This window comes from the organism of the source record quoted next, unplaced genomic scaffold (assembly GCF_019419815.1).
Source record: "Pyrus x bretschneideri cultivar Hongxiangsu unplaced genomic scaffold, Pyrus_bretschneideri_v1 Contig6, whole genome shotgun sequence".
NCBI lineage: Eukaryota > Viridiplantae > Streptophyta > Magnoliopsida > Rosales > Rosaceae > Pyrus > Pyrus x bretschneideri.
The window spans coordinates 5,982,978-5,997,885 of NW_025999798.1; the positions used below are offsets into that span (position 1 = coordinate 5,982,978).

The 14,908-nt window shown below is 37.0% G+C and overlaps 3 protein-coding genes across 4 annotated transcripts; 2 read left to right on the top strand and 1 right to left on the bottom strand.

Moving 5' to 3' along the window:
- The first annotated feature begins 1,466 nt into the window (after positions 1-1,466).
- LOC103944797 (protein NRT1/ PTR FAMILY 4.5-like) lies at positions 1,467-4,812 on the top strand. Its single transcript, XM_048571737.1, has 6 exons — positions 1,467-1,559; positions 2,137-2,221; positions 2,423-2,640; positions 2,968-3,390; positions 3,494-3,618; positions 3,900-4,812. Exons 1-6 carry the CDS (start codon positions 1,467-1,469, stop codon positions 4,810-4,812), a joined length of 1,857 nt encoding a protein of 618 aa, XP_048427694.1.
- A 2,054-nt stretch (positions 4,813-6,866) lies between these two features.
- Positions 6,867-10,581, top strand: LOC103944714 (pectin acetylesterase 10). The gene is made up of 12 exons (XM_048572106.1): positions 6,867-7,557; positions 7,810-7,892; positions 8,249-8,378; positions 8,490-8,563; positions 8,805-8,891; positions 8,970-9,094; positions 9,182-9,242; positions 9,335-9,388; positions 9,524-9,601; positions 9,729-9,834; positions 9,952-10,097; positions 10,231-10,581. Exons 1-12 carry the CDS (start codon positions 7,323-7,325, stop codon positions 10,336-10,338), a joined length of 1,287 nt encoding a protein of 428 aa, XP_048428063.1. The 5' UTR covers positions 6,867-7,322; the 3' UTR covers positions 10,339-10,581.
- Positions 10,582-10,597: 16 nt separating this feature from the next.
- LOC103944715 (transcription factor HY5-like) lies at positions 10,598-12,354 on the bottom strand. Of its 2 annotated transcripts, none has more exons than XM_009355182.3 (4): positions 12,037-12,354; positions 11,359-11,554; positions 10,978-11,134; positions 10,598-10,859 (listed from the first exon to the last, which is right to left on the bottom strand). In XM_009355182.3, the coding sequence occupies exons 1-4, from the start codon at positions 12,215-12,217 to the stop codon at positions 10,794-10,796; spliced, it is 600 nt and encodes a 199-aa protein (XP_009353457.1). In that variant the 5' UTR covers positions 12,218-12,354; the 3' UTR covers positions 10,598-10,793. The 2 variants fall into 2 exon arrangements, with proteins under 2 accessions (XP_009353457.1, XP_009353456.1); XM_009355181.3 differs by having other exon boundaries at positions 11,359-11,611; positions 12,037-12,350.
- Between the last annotated feature and the right edge of the window lie 2,554 nt (positions 12,355-14,908).

Genomic DNA, 14,908 nt, shown 5'->3' on the forward strand with positions numbered 1-14,908 from the left:
ACTGGGTGTGAAATCAATGATGCAATGAGCTTGTAAGAAGTTTGGAGGCAAGAGATTGGAAGATCTGCTTGTAAACTCAGACATGTGGAGTGCTAGGAGAACTAGATTTCGACGTTTTTGTTGGATGGTTCTGGTCTTCAATTGTAAAAAGTCGCCAAAAGCATCTAATGCCCCTTCTGGCCGTAACTTAGCAGCCAGAATCTCACACCCCGGGAAAAGCCGACTCGGGTTCTTTTTGGAAGTGCCTCTAGTAAGACAAAACAATTTCATGTTACCAAAAGCGCCTCCAGGTCTCGCTGAGATTGCTTTTTAGAAAGTACTTATGTCAAAAGTGCGTTCGTTACAGATTCATTATTAATTATATCAAATTTTGAGCGCTTCTTGAAATAGCACTTGATAGTGTTTTTTGAAGAAACATCGGAAAGTGCTTCTCCAAAAAGCACTTTTATGAGCCATATGCGCTTCTAAGTTTTCTACCAAACACATTGTTAGAACGTGCTTTTAGCCATTTCGAAAGCAATCCAAAATATATTTTTTGGACTCATAATAAAAAGTGCATCCAACAAAAGTGCTTATGAGAAGTACTCAGTGAAAATGTATTTCCAAATGGCCCTCATTGGTCACCTTTGGGGACTTCTCTCCAACTAAGGCCATCTCCAATCAACCTGACCAAAGGGTCATAGGACTAAAAATAACTCAACCAAGGGTTAGGCCAAAGGGCTTGTGGGTCTCACTGGGCCAAAACCACCAAATTAGGCTAGTAGGCTGGCCATTTTCAGCCAGCCAGCCTAATGAGTCTAGCCCACTTCTTTTTTTTTTTTTTGGACGAATTTTTTTTCCTACACAATTTCTCACATACATTTTACCATTCCATATTATATTATCTCATTTTATTTCAATTCTTCACATTCTATTTTCTTCCAATAATTCTTCCTTTAATTTCAAATGGCCACCTCTTTTAATAATCTTCCAATATGTCTGAAAATTTTATTTTAATATGGTAGTTTAATTTAATTAACTATATTAATTCAATTAAAATAATAAATTATGTTTGGCCTATGCCCCCTCGGTTGGACATGATTTTTTGTCAAAAGACTATGTTTGGCCTAGGCCCTTTGGTCACCTCGGTTGAAGATGATATAAAATATGGCATGACACTGTTCATTTAAATATAATTTCGCTATAGGGCTAAACATAGCCCTTTAACCCTCCTTTGATTGGAGATGGCCTAAGTATCTTTCGTTCTACCTTTGACGTTGTTTGGGAATTTGTCATCTAATGCTGCCCTTATAGCTTGCACATCATATGTTAGAAAACAACATTTGTAATTAAATTATATATTTGTGTTTCTAAATTTTATATTAGGAGAGTGATTAGGGGTAGATCGGTTAGATTAGATCCCTGTCAAAAGCAACGATGATTGAGATAAGTAAGTGTTGGATTTCTCACGGCCGGTCCGCCGGCTTATGGTGTTGTTTGGCGTCGGGATTTTGGGAGTTGGAATGCCACTGTTTTTGTATGCATCCACAATTGGGATGCCACCGGCATTGGAGATGATGGCGTAACATTTTTCTGCTCTTTAAAGTCTAAACAAAAACACATTCCCTTCCTCCTAAGTATAATACACACACACACACACACGCACACATACTTGGAACCTCCCTCACCATTTACACATATACGAGTTCCTCTCTCCTCTCTCCGCACTCACTCTTCGTCTTCCAAAGTCTCTACCATCCTTTCTCTTTGACAAAGGAACTCGCTAACATCCTCGTCATGGTAATTACTAGGACGGAAGCACTTTTGCTCACAAACACTTTTAGTAGAAATTTATTAAATTGTTTTTATAGAAACTTCAAGTATTTTGTGAAAATATTTCGTGAACAAACTACTAAAAAGTGCTTTTGAATCCAATTGTATTTTAACTTTTTTCTCCAAATGCTATTAGTAGCTCCTTTAGCCATTCTAAAAGCACATAGACTCTAAATTTAAAGTGTCCTACCTTGCTTCTTCAACTTTAGCATTTTACACATGCCCACACCCAAAAAAATATGAACATACATGGTTGTTAGTTAGAAGTTAGAACTACAACATGTTGTATGTCATTTTCTAATATTAGTTGGCTTTGATTTGTAGGACAATGAAGTTGGTGCTAAAGACTTAGACTATGAACCCTCGAAGAGGAAACAAGGTGGATTCAAGGCCAACTATTTTATCTTTGGTAAGTGACAACTTTCGGATAACTTAACGAACACTATAATGTTATTTAGACACTTAAGACTGACACACTCTTTAGTGGTATGTACAATTATATTTGAGAACCACCTATATCAGAAGGAGTGTCATTTATGTGTCTAAATAGCGTTACTCTTACGAGAAATCACGTTAATTTGAGCTCATGCTGAATGTGTTTTGTGTGCAGCAATGATGTTCCTGGATAACATAGGCTTTGTGGCTAACATGGCCAGCCTGGTTTTATACTTCATGTTCGTCATCCACTTCGACCTCTCTGGCTCTGCAACAACCACAACAAATTACTTGGGCACCACATTCTTGCTCACCATTGTTGGAGGATTCATCTCTGATGCCTACATGAACCGCCTCAACACGACTCTACTCTTTGGCGTCATCGAGTTGCTGGTAAATCTTGTTTCTTTCCATCCTCCCAACGTACTTAATCCGATTCATCTTAAACGGAAAAACAAAAAGAACTTACTTTAATCAACAAAAATTCTCTGTGTAGGAAGTCTGTTTAAAAACATACTTGCATCGATATTGCAAAACAAATATAGATAACGTCATCGTGTTTGTTGGTAACAGGGACATCGACACATTATTGATGACTTATCACAATTCGTTCTTCAGTACAGAACAGATTGTCTGTTTCACACCTGGACTACACTAATCAATACATACATACATACATATATATATATATATATATATATGTTGTGTTTTGACTTGCAGGGATATATGTTGCTGATTATTCAAGCCCATGAAAAAAACCTGCAACCTCTACCTTGTCTGGAATCAACCTGTGTGCATGGCACAAAAGCCCTACTGTTTTACGCTTCGATTTCCCTTGTGGCACTTGGAGGAGGCGGAATCAGAGGAGCAATCCCAGCTTTAGGAGCTGATCAATTCGACTCCAAAGATCCCAATGAGCACAAGCACATAGCCAGCTTCTTCAATTGGTTTTTGCTTAGCATAACAGTTGGAGCTGTGATTGGTGTCACATTTGTGGTGTATGTGAGCTCAAATGTTGGATGGGATATCGGATTTATCATCTCCTTGTCCTGCGCTGCAGTTGGTCTTATCTTTGTTGCATTGGGAAAGCCATATTATCGCGTCCGAGTTCCAGGAGAGAGCCCTTTGATTAGGGTTTTAGAGGTCTCTCTTCCTTCCTCTCCCGTTGTTTAACTTGGAAAATATAGGGTGATTAGTAATGCCACTAACAGTGGACTGATTAATTTGAGATGACCCTTTTGTGCAGGTACTGGTGGTGTCTGTAAAGAACTGGAAGGTGGAGGTACCCCAGAATTCTGATAAACTGTATGAAATACGTGCCCGCGATTCTGCTTCTAAAGCAGAGCTCATCCCTCACAGCAATCAATTCAGGCAGGTTCCTCAAAGCCTTCATTTGTTATCACCACCTTTTCGCTTACATAACTTTGGACAGTCTAAGAAGAAATTCTTGCTTAAAACTTGAATATAACACGTTTCTGATAATAATTGATCACGTGACTGACATCGGTTGTAACTTCTAATACACGAACTTTTTTGGTCATTAGGAACTTAGTATTAGGAGTCTCTTTGATAGTTACTTGCTGTTCAAGAAAACGTGCAAAATAAGCAAAAAAAATACCAATTAACAAGACTATCAACTTTTCTTTGGGCAGATTACTAGACAAGGCAGCCGTTCTCCCGAATGGCGCGAACGCAGCAAGAAAATGGAAAGTTTGCACAGTAACACAGGTGGAAGAAGTGAAGGTTTTGGCAAGGATGATGCCTATTCTTCTAAGCACAATCCTCATGAGCACATGCTTAGCCCAATTGCAAACCCTTTCAATCCAACAAGGCACCCTCATGAACACACGCATTGGCGATTTTGATGTCCCATCCACCACAATCCCAGTGATTCCTCTAGTATTCATGACCCTCCTTATTCCAGTCTACGAATTTGCCTTCGTTCCCCTCTTGCGCAAAATCACGGGTCACCCCAATGGCATAACCCACCTCCAGAGAGTTGGGGTGGGGCTTGTCCTCTCAGCCATCTCAATGGCCATAGCAGGAATCGTAGAAGTTAAACGAAAACACGAGATGGTTCACCACAACCACAAAATCAGCCTCTTCTGGCTCTCTTTCCATTACGCGATCTTTGGAATCGCGGACATGTTTACACTCGTAGGGCTGATGGAATTCTTCTACAAGGAGGCACCCGCCGGCATGCGCTCTCTTTCCACTTCCTTCTCTTGGCTCTCTCTGTCCATTGGCTACTACTTGAGCACGGTTTTCGTCGAGCTCATTAACACCATCACTAGCAAGTTCACTAAGAACAAAATGGGGTGGCTGGAAGGGCGCGATATGAACAAAAGCCGCGCGGACTATTTCTATTGGTTCCTCGCGATCCTTAGCGTGGTTAATTTCGGAATTTATGTATGGTGTGCCCAATGGTATAAGTATAAGAATGATGTTACGGTCTACGAGGAAATGTTGCTCAAAGCCAGCGGACCTCAGTCTTTCTCTGCAAGTAGTGTAAGCTTTGTGTCCAAGGTAGGTGAGAAGGAAGAAAAACAAAACGAGGCCAAGTGAAAAAAATAGGAAGCAAAGTCTACGCCCCAAGTACTAGTACAAGAAGTTCCATTCATAGATTAAATTTTGAGTTTTGAGTGCCAAATGCAACATGACATAAAAATGAAAATTCCCAAAAGCCAAAAGCCAAAAGCCAAAAGCCCTCTAGATGGAAATGTCATGGAAGTCTATTTTTTATATAAGAGTAGAAGTATAAATATAGGTGGATGCATGGACCACAACATCTTGTAATATTTGTAACTTGTAACTTGCAGTGCTCAATTGACTCAATACTTTAAGACCAATTGCATATGAGTAGTAGCTAGGAGATTGTAATTTAAGTTATTATAATCAACAATTTATTATGCATTTTAGATTATGTGCTTGATTTGCCAATCGTTTGTGAAACCAATTACACACTATTATGCGTTTTTATCAATGCATGATTGACATAAGATAACATCACAATGGCATTCCAAAGAGTGTGAAAAATTATTTTAGAACATGGGACATGCATAAGCATTAGTATGGCTTTTAGGTTAGAACTCATGATGGTCTGCATGACATTGAAATGTGAATTAATAGGATGATAATGTTGAACATTTGAGGGTAAACGCTTGACCCTCTAGATAGTTACTCATTTGCAATCAACCTCCTGAACTATCTTTTTGTTAAACTAACTCTTTTAAACTATTTGAAATTAGCCAATTAATTCCTTACCGTAAAATTTGATAAAATTTCATTTGCTTTGTTATCAAATACTGGCATGACTTTATAACCAAGAGTGATTCATATGCTGATTGTGTGCCAGTATTTGCTGATGGCAAAGTGGATGGAATTTTCATGAATATGATGGTCAGCGATTAATTGGCTAATTTCAAAAAGCTTAAGGGGTAATTTTACCAAAAAATAGTTTAAAATGTCAATTTCAACTAAAATAATAATTTAGAGGGTCAAACGACAATTTACTCAATATTTGATCAATATTGATAAGTATGGGGACATCATGGCTATGCAAAGATGGACAAGGATTTTCTTCCCTTTTTATTTTATTTTTTATTTTTATCTCCCCTTCTCTCTCCTCCTCTTTGAAAGCTCAAGATTCCATTGTTGTAGAGACTAATAAGAAGTAAAAAAGAGAGAAGGAAAAAAAAAACTGAAGATAGGAGGGGAGGGAAGGGGAGGGAAAAAGATAGAGGAGAGAATCCCCACCAAAAAGAGGGAGTCATAGTTAGAGTGTGGTACAGCTCCCTATCAGATGTGATTGGTAATCAAATGAAGTGTCGGCTGCCATTCTCACTGGTCAGTCTGGATTAAGTTAGAGCTGGCCTCAAATATCATTAAACCCCACTAAATTTAGAGGCCTACATTATTTACTTAAAAAAAAAAGAGAAGTTAATTAGGTAAAGTTAAAATGTCCCTAAATGCTCTAATTCTATCAATTTACATATTGACATTATATAGTTTTTGAGTAACCTGTAGTAATGGTTATTCAATTTTATTTAAATTAGAGCAATGATCATTTAACTAAAAATCAATTATTATTGGTCCCTTAACTCATCAAAACGTGTAACTATAGTACAATGAGTTATGTTGGAGCTTTGGAGGGATTATTGCTCTAATTGAATTAAAGTTGAGGGACCATTTCTTTAGTTGGATTAAAGTTGAGGAACCATTAATACAATTTTTCTTATTTGCCCCTTATTTAGCCTCACGTGTATGACACGTGACTTATTTTGACGGAAATTCTAACAGAGTTAACGAAAATGATTATAGCTATACGTTTTGATGAGTTGAGGGACCAATAGTAATGGACTTTTGATTGAGGAACCATAACTTCAATTGAGTTAACGTTGAATGATCATTACTACAATTTAATAATAGTTTTAATAGTTCATGAAAAAGTTAAGAAATAATGAAGCATGTGTAAATTGGCAGGAGCGAGCACCGATAACCCTCCAATTAGGCAATCACAATTATTGCGTATCGATTATGGTTGTTGCCCACTTTATTAGCGGTAAGCATGAACTAAAAGGCCAAATGTAGCATATTTACCAAGAGGACAGTGACCACTACCAATACCAAATAGTGATAGAATTGAGTTCATGAAAGAAACCAGAACCAAAATACCCCATTTCTCTCCCACTTCTTCTCCGCCATTTTCTTTATTTAGTTTGGAACTGCTTTTTTGAAAAGCACTTTTAGGAAAGCACTTTCACTAAAAGCACTTCTAGTAGAAGCATATTGGGTACGTGGTGATGTTCAAGAAGTTCCAAACAGGGTTATTTGTTATGCTAAGTCCTAAAGAAAGAGATTTGATTTTTTAGCCAATGCCAACTGGTGGTTGGGTTGCTCACTTCCTCAATTACGACAATATTCCTCTTCATATTACCAAAGTTGTTCTTCAGCCACATTCTCTGTGTTTCTCTGTCTCTCTGTATCCCCCTTCTTTTTCTTCAGCTGAATTACATTGATAAGTAAATAAAAAATAGCTGTGGTTTAAGCTCTAGTTCTTACCATTTGTTTGTGCAATGAGATTTCTGGGGTCAGCCAACATGAAGCTTTTCTGGGTTTTGGGGTTTATGGGGTTTGTGTTTTGCAGAACAGATAGAACTTTTATTGGGGATGTGAATGTCGCACAGGAACAAGACCTGCATTATACTGAGAGTAATGTGTATGGCTATGCAGCTTATGGTTATGGGTTTTCCAGCAGACCCTTAATGGTGGGTCTCACACTCATCAATGGAGCTGCTGCCAAAGGAGCAGGTTCTCTTTTTTCACCAAAAAAGATGAAAGACATTTCTCCTTTTCTGCTAATAAAGATACTTGAATTTTACAGATTAGTGTGTTTTTAAAGTTTGTTTCTTTGTCGAACGATTCGATGGATTCATAGGTAGTTGAAACTCCATCTGTTTCTTAGTTAGATGCTCATGTGGCCAATTTCAGAAATTGCAAAGGAAAGGAACTGATGCCTCTATTCCTTTGTGGTTTCATGACTTTTGTTTTCTCAATGTGCAGTCTGCCTGGATGGAACATTACCTGCTTACCACATCCACCATGGATACGGGTCAGGAGCAAACAGTTGGCTCATTCAGTTGGAGGTAAGTAATATCCGACGAAAACTAAGATCTGTCATACAAACTTGACAGAGTGAATTATGGCAGGTCTGTTCTTAACACATCACCATTAATAGTTGTGATGAATCTGATTGAGTTATACTTCTGTTTGGTACTAACTGTTGGTACTTCTATATGGATATTTCATCAGTACTCTGATCAAATTAGTTTACCATCTAAAGTTTCTCGTTCAGCGAAGATGATTTGTGCTTCTTTGCCTTTTGTATGCTTCTAAAGGCTATATAGGAAATAGATATTATGAAGTAACTTCTTTGAGTGGCTTGCCTGTAATATATGCTGGGAGCTAATGAACATCTTTGGTTAACTTCTTTTATTGATAGGGAGGAGGATGGTGTGATACAATCAGAAACTGTGTTTACCGTAAAAAAACTCATCGTGGTTCATCAGCATATATGGAGAAGTATATACCATTTGCAGGGATACTAAGCAACAAAGCAGGAGAAAACCCTGGTTATCTATCTGTCTGCATCCTTATTTCTCTACACATGCAGCACTACATGTCCTACATGATTCTTCGTCATTAGTAATCTGATATTCTTGATGGGACACAAACAATTGCAGACTTTTACAATTGGAACAGAGTTAAGGTTCGATATTGTGATGGTGCATCTTTCGCCGGCGACAGTCACAATGCGGTTAGTGGGAGTAAATGATCATATGCTTATTTATTTTTAAATTCTTGTTGAAAACCAGCACTTATTTTGCTTAATTTCTACCAGAGCTAAGGAACTCAAGTTTAATAGTTGCTGTATTTACACTGGTCGTTATGTTGCATCATATTCTTAAGATTTTTATTGTCTAACTGTTGCAAACAAAGCAGTATTCTTATAGATCTTATGAGTTATGACTGAAATTACTGGTTTAACTGTTGCTCAGGCTGCCCAATTGCATTTTCGAGGACAACGTATCTGGAAAGCTGCTATGGAAGACTTGATGTCAAGGGGAATGCGCTATGCTAATCAGGTTATTGTCATTAATTTTTCGGAGAGGATATGTTTCACTCTTCTGCTAGTGTTATACATTTCACTTTGGGATTTCTAGGCTCTTCTTTCTGGATGTTCTGCTGGTGGGGTTGCAACTGTACTCCACTGTGATGAATTTCGTGGAATGTTCCCTGCAACAACTAGAGTGAAGTGCCTCAGTGATGCTGGACTGTTTCTTGACGTGTAAGAATCCATTTTTCAACAAATTTTGGCATGCCTGATACCTTTTGGTTCTTACTCAGATAATAATCTTGTTATCTAAAATTGCAGAGTTGATGTATCTGGTAGTCGCACTTTGAGAAGTATGTTTAGAAGAGTGGTTAGTCTGCAGGTATTATCCATTTAAAATGAAATCTATCCACCTTCAAATGTGCTTCGTGGATTGAAACTTCTATGACTAATAGACATGCAATTATTTTGCAGGGGGTGCAAAAGAATCTCCCATGGAGTTGTACCAATCGCCTCCACCCAACTTTGGTAGTTTCTTTTCTCGCATTTAATCCTTAAGACAAACTTTCTTTTCTATATAGATTATACAAAGAACCCAATTTTAGAGTGAGGTTTCCCTTCTCTTTTTAGTCTTGATCATTTACTTCGTTGTTCAAATTTCAGTGCTTTTTCCCCCAGCACCTAATTGCAAGTGTCAAGACTCCCCTTTTTCTGGTCAATGCAGCTTATGATACATGGCAGGTGCGTTCTTAATTTCTTATCCTCGCATTCCTTTCTGATTCATGTGGTGGATGGATACCTATCTTACAGTAGAATCGTGATACGCTGATGAATGAACGACCATCCTGAATCTTTCTCCTTTACTCAGATCCAGGCCAGTTTAGCTCCACGAACAGCAGACCCTAACGGCCATTGGCATGCGTGCACAAAAAATAATGGACGTTGTGCTGCATGGCAGATGAACTTTTTGCAAGGTGATTCCATTACGTTAATTATGCTTTGTGTTCCAGATGATGATTTAGTTACATGCTGAATGCTTGGTGTTTCGGAACTGAATTCGGTTCTCTTTTCTTTCTTCAACAAATTATCAGGTTTCCGGATTCAAATGCTCAAAGCTGTAAGTGGATTCTCGAGGGCTGGTAAAAATGGTTTGTTCATAAATTCTTGCTTTTCTCATTGCCAGACTGAGAGACAAGATACCTGGTTTTCTCAAAATTCTCCTCTTATTGGAAATAAGGTATGCCCTATTGTGCACTTTAAACTAGGTTAAAGAAAAGACTATCTATGGATTTGCTGTCATTTCTTTTTCACATTTTTTTGGTTACACTTAAGATTCTGTCTTGAACTCATATGCAATCAATTATCTGCAGGGGATCGCAAAATCAGTCGGAAACTGGTATTTCGATCGGTATAGTATCAAAGCTATAGATTGTCCGTACCCTTGTGACAAGACCTGCCATAATCTGGTGTTTAAGTGAAAATTACTGTATATCATCTCTTGCCATAATCTGGTGTTTAAGGGTAAATTTCTGTGTATCATCTCTATTTGTCTTCTCTCCCCAATTTATATTGCCAATGGCGTTTAATGTAACATTTTACCTTCTAGACCGAGTCATTGCTATGAAGCTCAAAGAGCGATCAACATGTTTATGTATCATTTTTATGATCCAATATATAAATGTAATCCTCTTGATTAAATTCCAGTTATAATTTGACATCCAGTTGAAGAAAACGCGATGAGTAGCAATTTCTCGAAACAAAATTCATCCAAACAAAATATTTGTCATGAGAAATACATGAACAAAAGGGAGAAGATAGAAGTTCATTACAACTTACATACTAGCTAGTTGAGTGTTCATATCAAACTAAAGTGCTGCACAAGTTCCATATGATAAAATTTCTAATATATTCACCTAAAACTGCCTATCTGCTCTTACTTAACTGATCCTTGCTTTTGCTCAATACTTTCGTCCACTTTTGGCCTTGTGTTCATAAGAACCTGAAATTAAGACGGAGAAGGATTTCAACATAGTATTCAGCTACTAGAAAGAGTTTTACGATTTGTAAACCGCAATGAGGATGCAGTACTACTCAACTAACAGTAACAGAAGCCTCACCTTTCGAAGCATGGTGTTTTCATTGACAAGCGTAGAGATCTTTTCTTCCAACTTTGAATTCCTATCATCCAATTCTTTGGCTCTTGATTCCAGATCGTTGACGTAAACCTTTTTCCTCTCCCGGGCTTGTTGAGCAGACACCCTGTTCCTTAGCAATCTGTAAGTTTGAGTGGACATGTTTCGATCAGTTTTAATTGGAATTGATATATATTTTGGAAATGTTAGCTGCAACCTGATAAGTCACTACAAATGGTTTCATTTAGCCTTTTAAACTGACTTGAGAATCAAGAAACTTGGACAAACGAAAGATGAGTTTGTGTATAGAAGCCATTGATTGATAATATCGGAATTCCGAACCCCTACATTTACTATTTATAGTACCTCTTCAGTCGCCTGTACTCCTTATCGACCGGATTTCGGCCTCGGCGGCGCTTGGCCGGAAAGCCAGACTGGGCATCTGGGTTGTTGTTGTTACTGGTGGCATTTGCGATTGTAGAGGCCGCATTATTAATATTATTATTAGGAGGGGGCAACGCCTCCACGTCCGGAACCGTGAACATATCTTCATCGCTCTCTTCTGGAACATCATCACCACCATCATCATCATCATCCAATGACCAAAACCAAGGAACGTCTATTAATTAAGACACAATTAATATTCAAAATTAAATATATAAAAAAACAAAAACAAAATAATTAGGCATGGAAATGTAAATAAAGCAAAACAAAAAAGCCCCAACCCTCGGATTAATCTATCTTCTCAACTGTAAATACATTGAAATTGTTATTAATTTGATAGGAGCTTCTTCCAGAAGCTTGTTCTATGACTTAGAAAAAGTTTTTTTTTTTTTTTTTTTTGTCAAACGCAATTATTTATCAGCGTTCCAAATGTAAGAAAGCATTGTTAGCTATTCTAAAAACAATCCCAAACAAACTTATATATTCTCATGTGGATTAGTACATTGGAATATTTTATATGAATTTAATTAATGTAACATTAATAATTTAATATGGAGGAAAAGAATGTGCAACATTTAGTTTGACAAAGTATAAGCAAACCTAGTTTGTTACTGTTCTTGGTGTTACTATGAAGAAGAAGAGAAGGATGAGGAGGCCCCAAGGAAGAAGAACCAGATGGCTGCTGTACTTGCTGTAGTTGCTCCAAACTGGAGGAGGAGGAGGAGATGGATAACATGGGGTTTTTGGCTTCATCATCTCCTGCTCTGATTGGGACTGACATGGCTGGCTTATGAGCTCTCTCTCTCTCTGGACGATGAGCTTATATATGAAATGATACACAATATTAAGGAATATATATTGATTATATATGCGCGTTTAGATTAGTTGCCAGGGTTGTGAGTAAAAGGAAGGGGTTTGGTTGAGGAGCGAACACGTTGATGTAAAGGTAGCCGCACGACACTCTTCTTCCTAGGCCCATTTTCATTTGTCCTACACCTCCCTCCCTACAACGTCCGTAAACCCTAAAAGCAAACACAACAAAAATCTATTTATTTTTCTAGCTTAATTACATTCTTCAAACTTTGATATTCTTTCTTCTTCCCTTTTATCTTTTTCTGTTCTTAATGTACTACTTCAATAATATAATTTAAAAAAATTGGTAAACAAAATAGTATATGGTATGTTATTATTTTGAGATGAAACGCGACTGATGAAGTTAAGGTATTATATTATAGAAACTAAAAACAAACAAAAGAAATCCAAATAGAACTTTCTATGTTGTCATTGCAATTTGTATGCCCTTTGAGAAAAATAAGAACATCATATTATGAGCTGTAATTCATTAGGGAAACATATTTTGTTTCATTTCTCACACTTTTTTTTATTTTTAGTTTAATTTAGTAGTAAAAAAGAAATAAAGATGTGCGAAAGAAGGTCAAAATAGATGTGTGAAAATCATCTCTCATTCATTTTCATAAAAATGCAGTTTAGTTTTCCTTACAAGAATTATTCATGCCAAAAAAGTTGAATTAGTCGGGAGTATTTCTTTTAGCAATTTGATTATCCTCATTTCCATTTCAACTGCATCCAACAAACTGTTTTCCCTCATATATTTTAAATGATCATACACGTGTAATTCAATATTTGAGTGAATAAAATGTTGAGTTTCTACCTATGCATTATGGATTTGAAACTCTCCCTCCCCTAACTTGTGTATTAGTTTTTACTCCTCCCCCCTTGCCTTAAATGATCTTACAACTTTGAATCTAGCCAATTTTTTACAAAGATGACTTTTGAAGAAATATAGACCGTTTTTGTCATTGAAATACATTGTGAGATAAACCTAAGTAAAAAATATGTACATATTGCAAGTGGTGGATTGTTTTAGTGGTTATGATTTTTCTCCCCTTCCTCAGTGTGGATTAGTAAAAAATATTGCTTGCAATTAGAAAAAAAGTGTACCATGTTTTTTTCTTCTTATAATAAAGGCATCCTTAGATGAGAAAGACTCAACTAATTAAGATTCCATAATCACATCTTTCCCTTTCAAGCTTCAGCCAACCATGTTGGCCCAGTCTTCTTGTACTTATCCATTTATCCATCTAGGTCAAAAAGTTGGAATGCTTGCTTTCTTGCTTTACAGACCGGCTTGTAATACAGACGGCAAATTCAACCAGCTCCCAAAACTAATCTCGCATCTGGCATTTCCTTCCTACTTCTACACTGTATCGGTTCACACGAAAAAATACAGACGATGTCGCACTCTATTTTTCTCCTCCTGCACTTTTCTTTTTTTTTACTCTTTTAGCCTTTGAACTGAATATAAATCAAAAGAAAAACAGTTGAGGGAAACAAAGGGACGAAAGTAAAAGAAGAAACTGAGAACGTAAAAATCACTAACTTATAATAACATTTCCAACTTCAGGATTGGTCTAATGAGCATTTTAATGTATCTAGTTCTGGGCCTCAATCTTATATTGAGATCCATAATGAATAATATTATCAATTGGACGGACCATGCTCTAATGGGATTGGGTTATTTGGAAAAACTGAAAATTAATTTGCAATGGGCCATGTATGGACAGCCAGAGAAGGTATGTTTTAACCATGTGCTTACTTTGAGAGCTGAATTGAGATCTAGGGCAACATGATTCATGAGCATACAAATGCCACGTCATACAGTGGCAGAGTCAAAATTTCTTATAAGGAAAGGCCTTTTCAATGTAAAAGAACAAAAGGGATAGTAATCATATTTATTCTTATCGAGTTTTCATATTTTGAAACCATTGCATGATAATTCCATCATGTTTACTATTGAAAGAATTCTTAGAATCAATGAAAAAATTTACAAACCCTAACATTCAAGCAAGAGCTGGTAGAATAGAGTACAAACGAATAAAAAATTATAGGCAATGATAGAGATTTACAAATCTTATTGTTGCTTATTGAGTGGATTTGTAATTTTTTTTTTCCAATAAGTTGAATGGATTTGGAATTTGGAATGGCAAAAAAATATGAAATTTTGAGAATGAGATGGGGAATAATTCTCGAATCTCTGGATTCCACCGGAAAAAAAAAATCAGATTAAAGTGTTAGGCAAGATAATGATTGAATTTATTTTAAGCGTTGAACAATAATAGGATTTTAGAGGAAGAGAAATAGTTATAATATACATATGTATATTGTGACAGCCCGTTCCGGAATTTTAAAAACGTACGTGTAAAAAGACGATTTTGCCCCTAGTGTGATTTTTACGTTGTATGGTTGTTTTGAACTTGGTGTGGCTGGTTGTGGACCACACACACTTCCCCACACATTTCCTTCACCCTTTCCCTGTCCCTGCTACCTGTCCCGTGCCATTTCCTTTCTCATTTTTCCTCCATTTGTACGGACACACTCCAAAACCCATCAAATCTTCACAGATCGAAGGAACAAAGTACATATCCATGCTCGTGAGGTTCGTAGGAGTTCA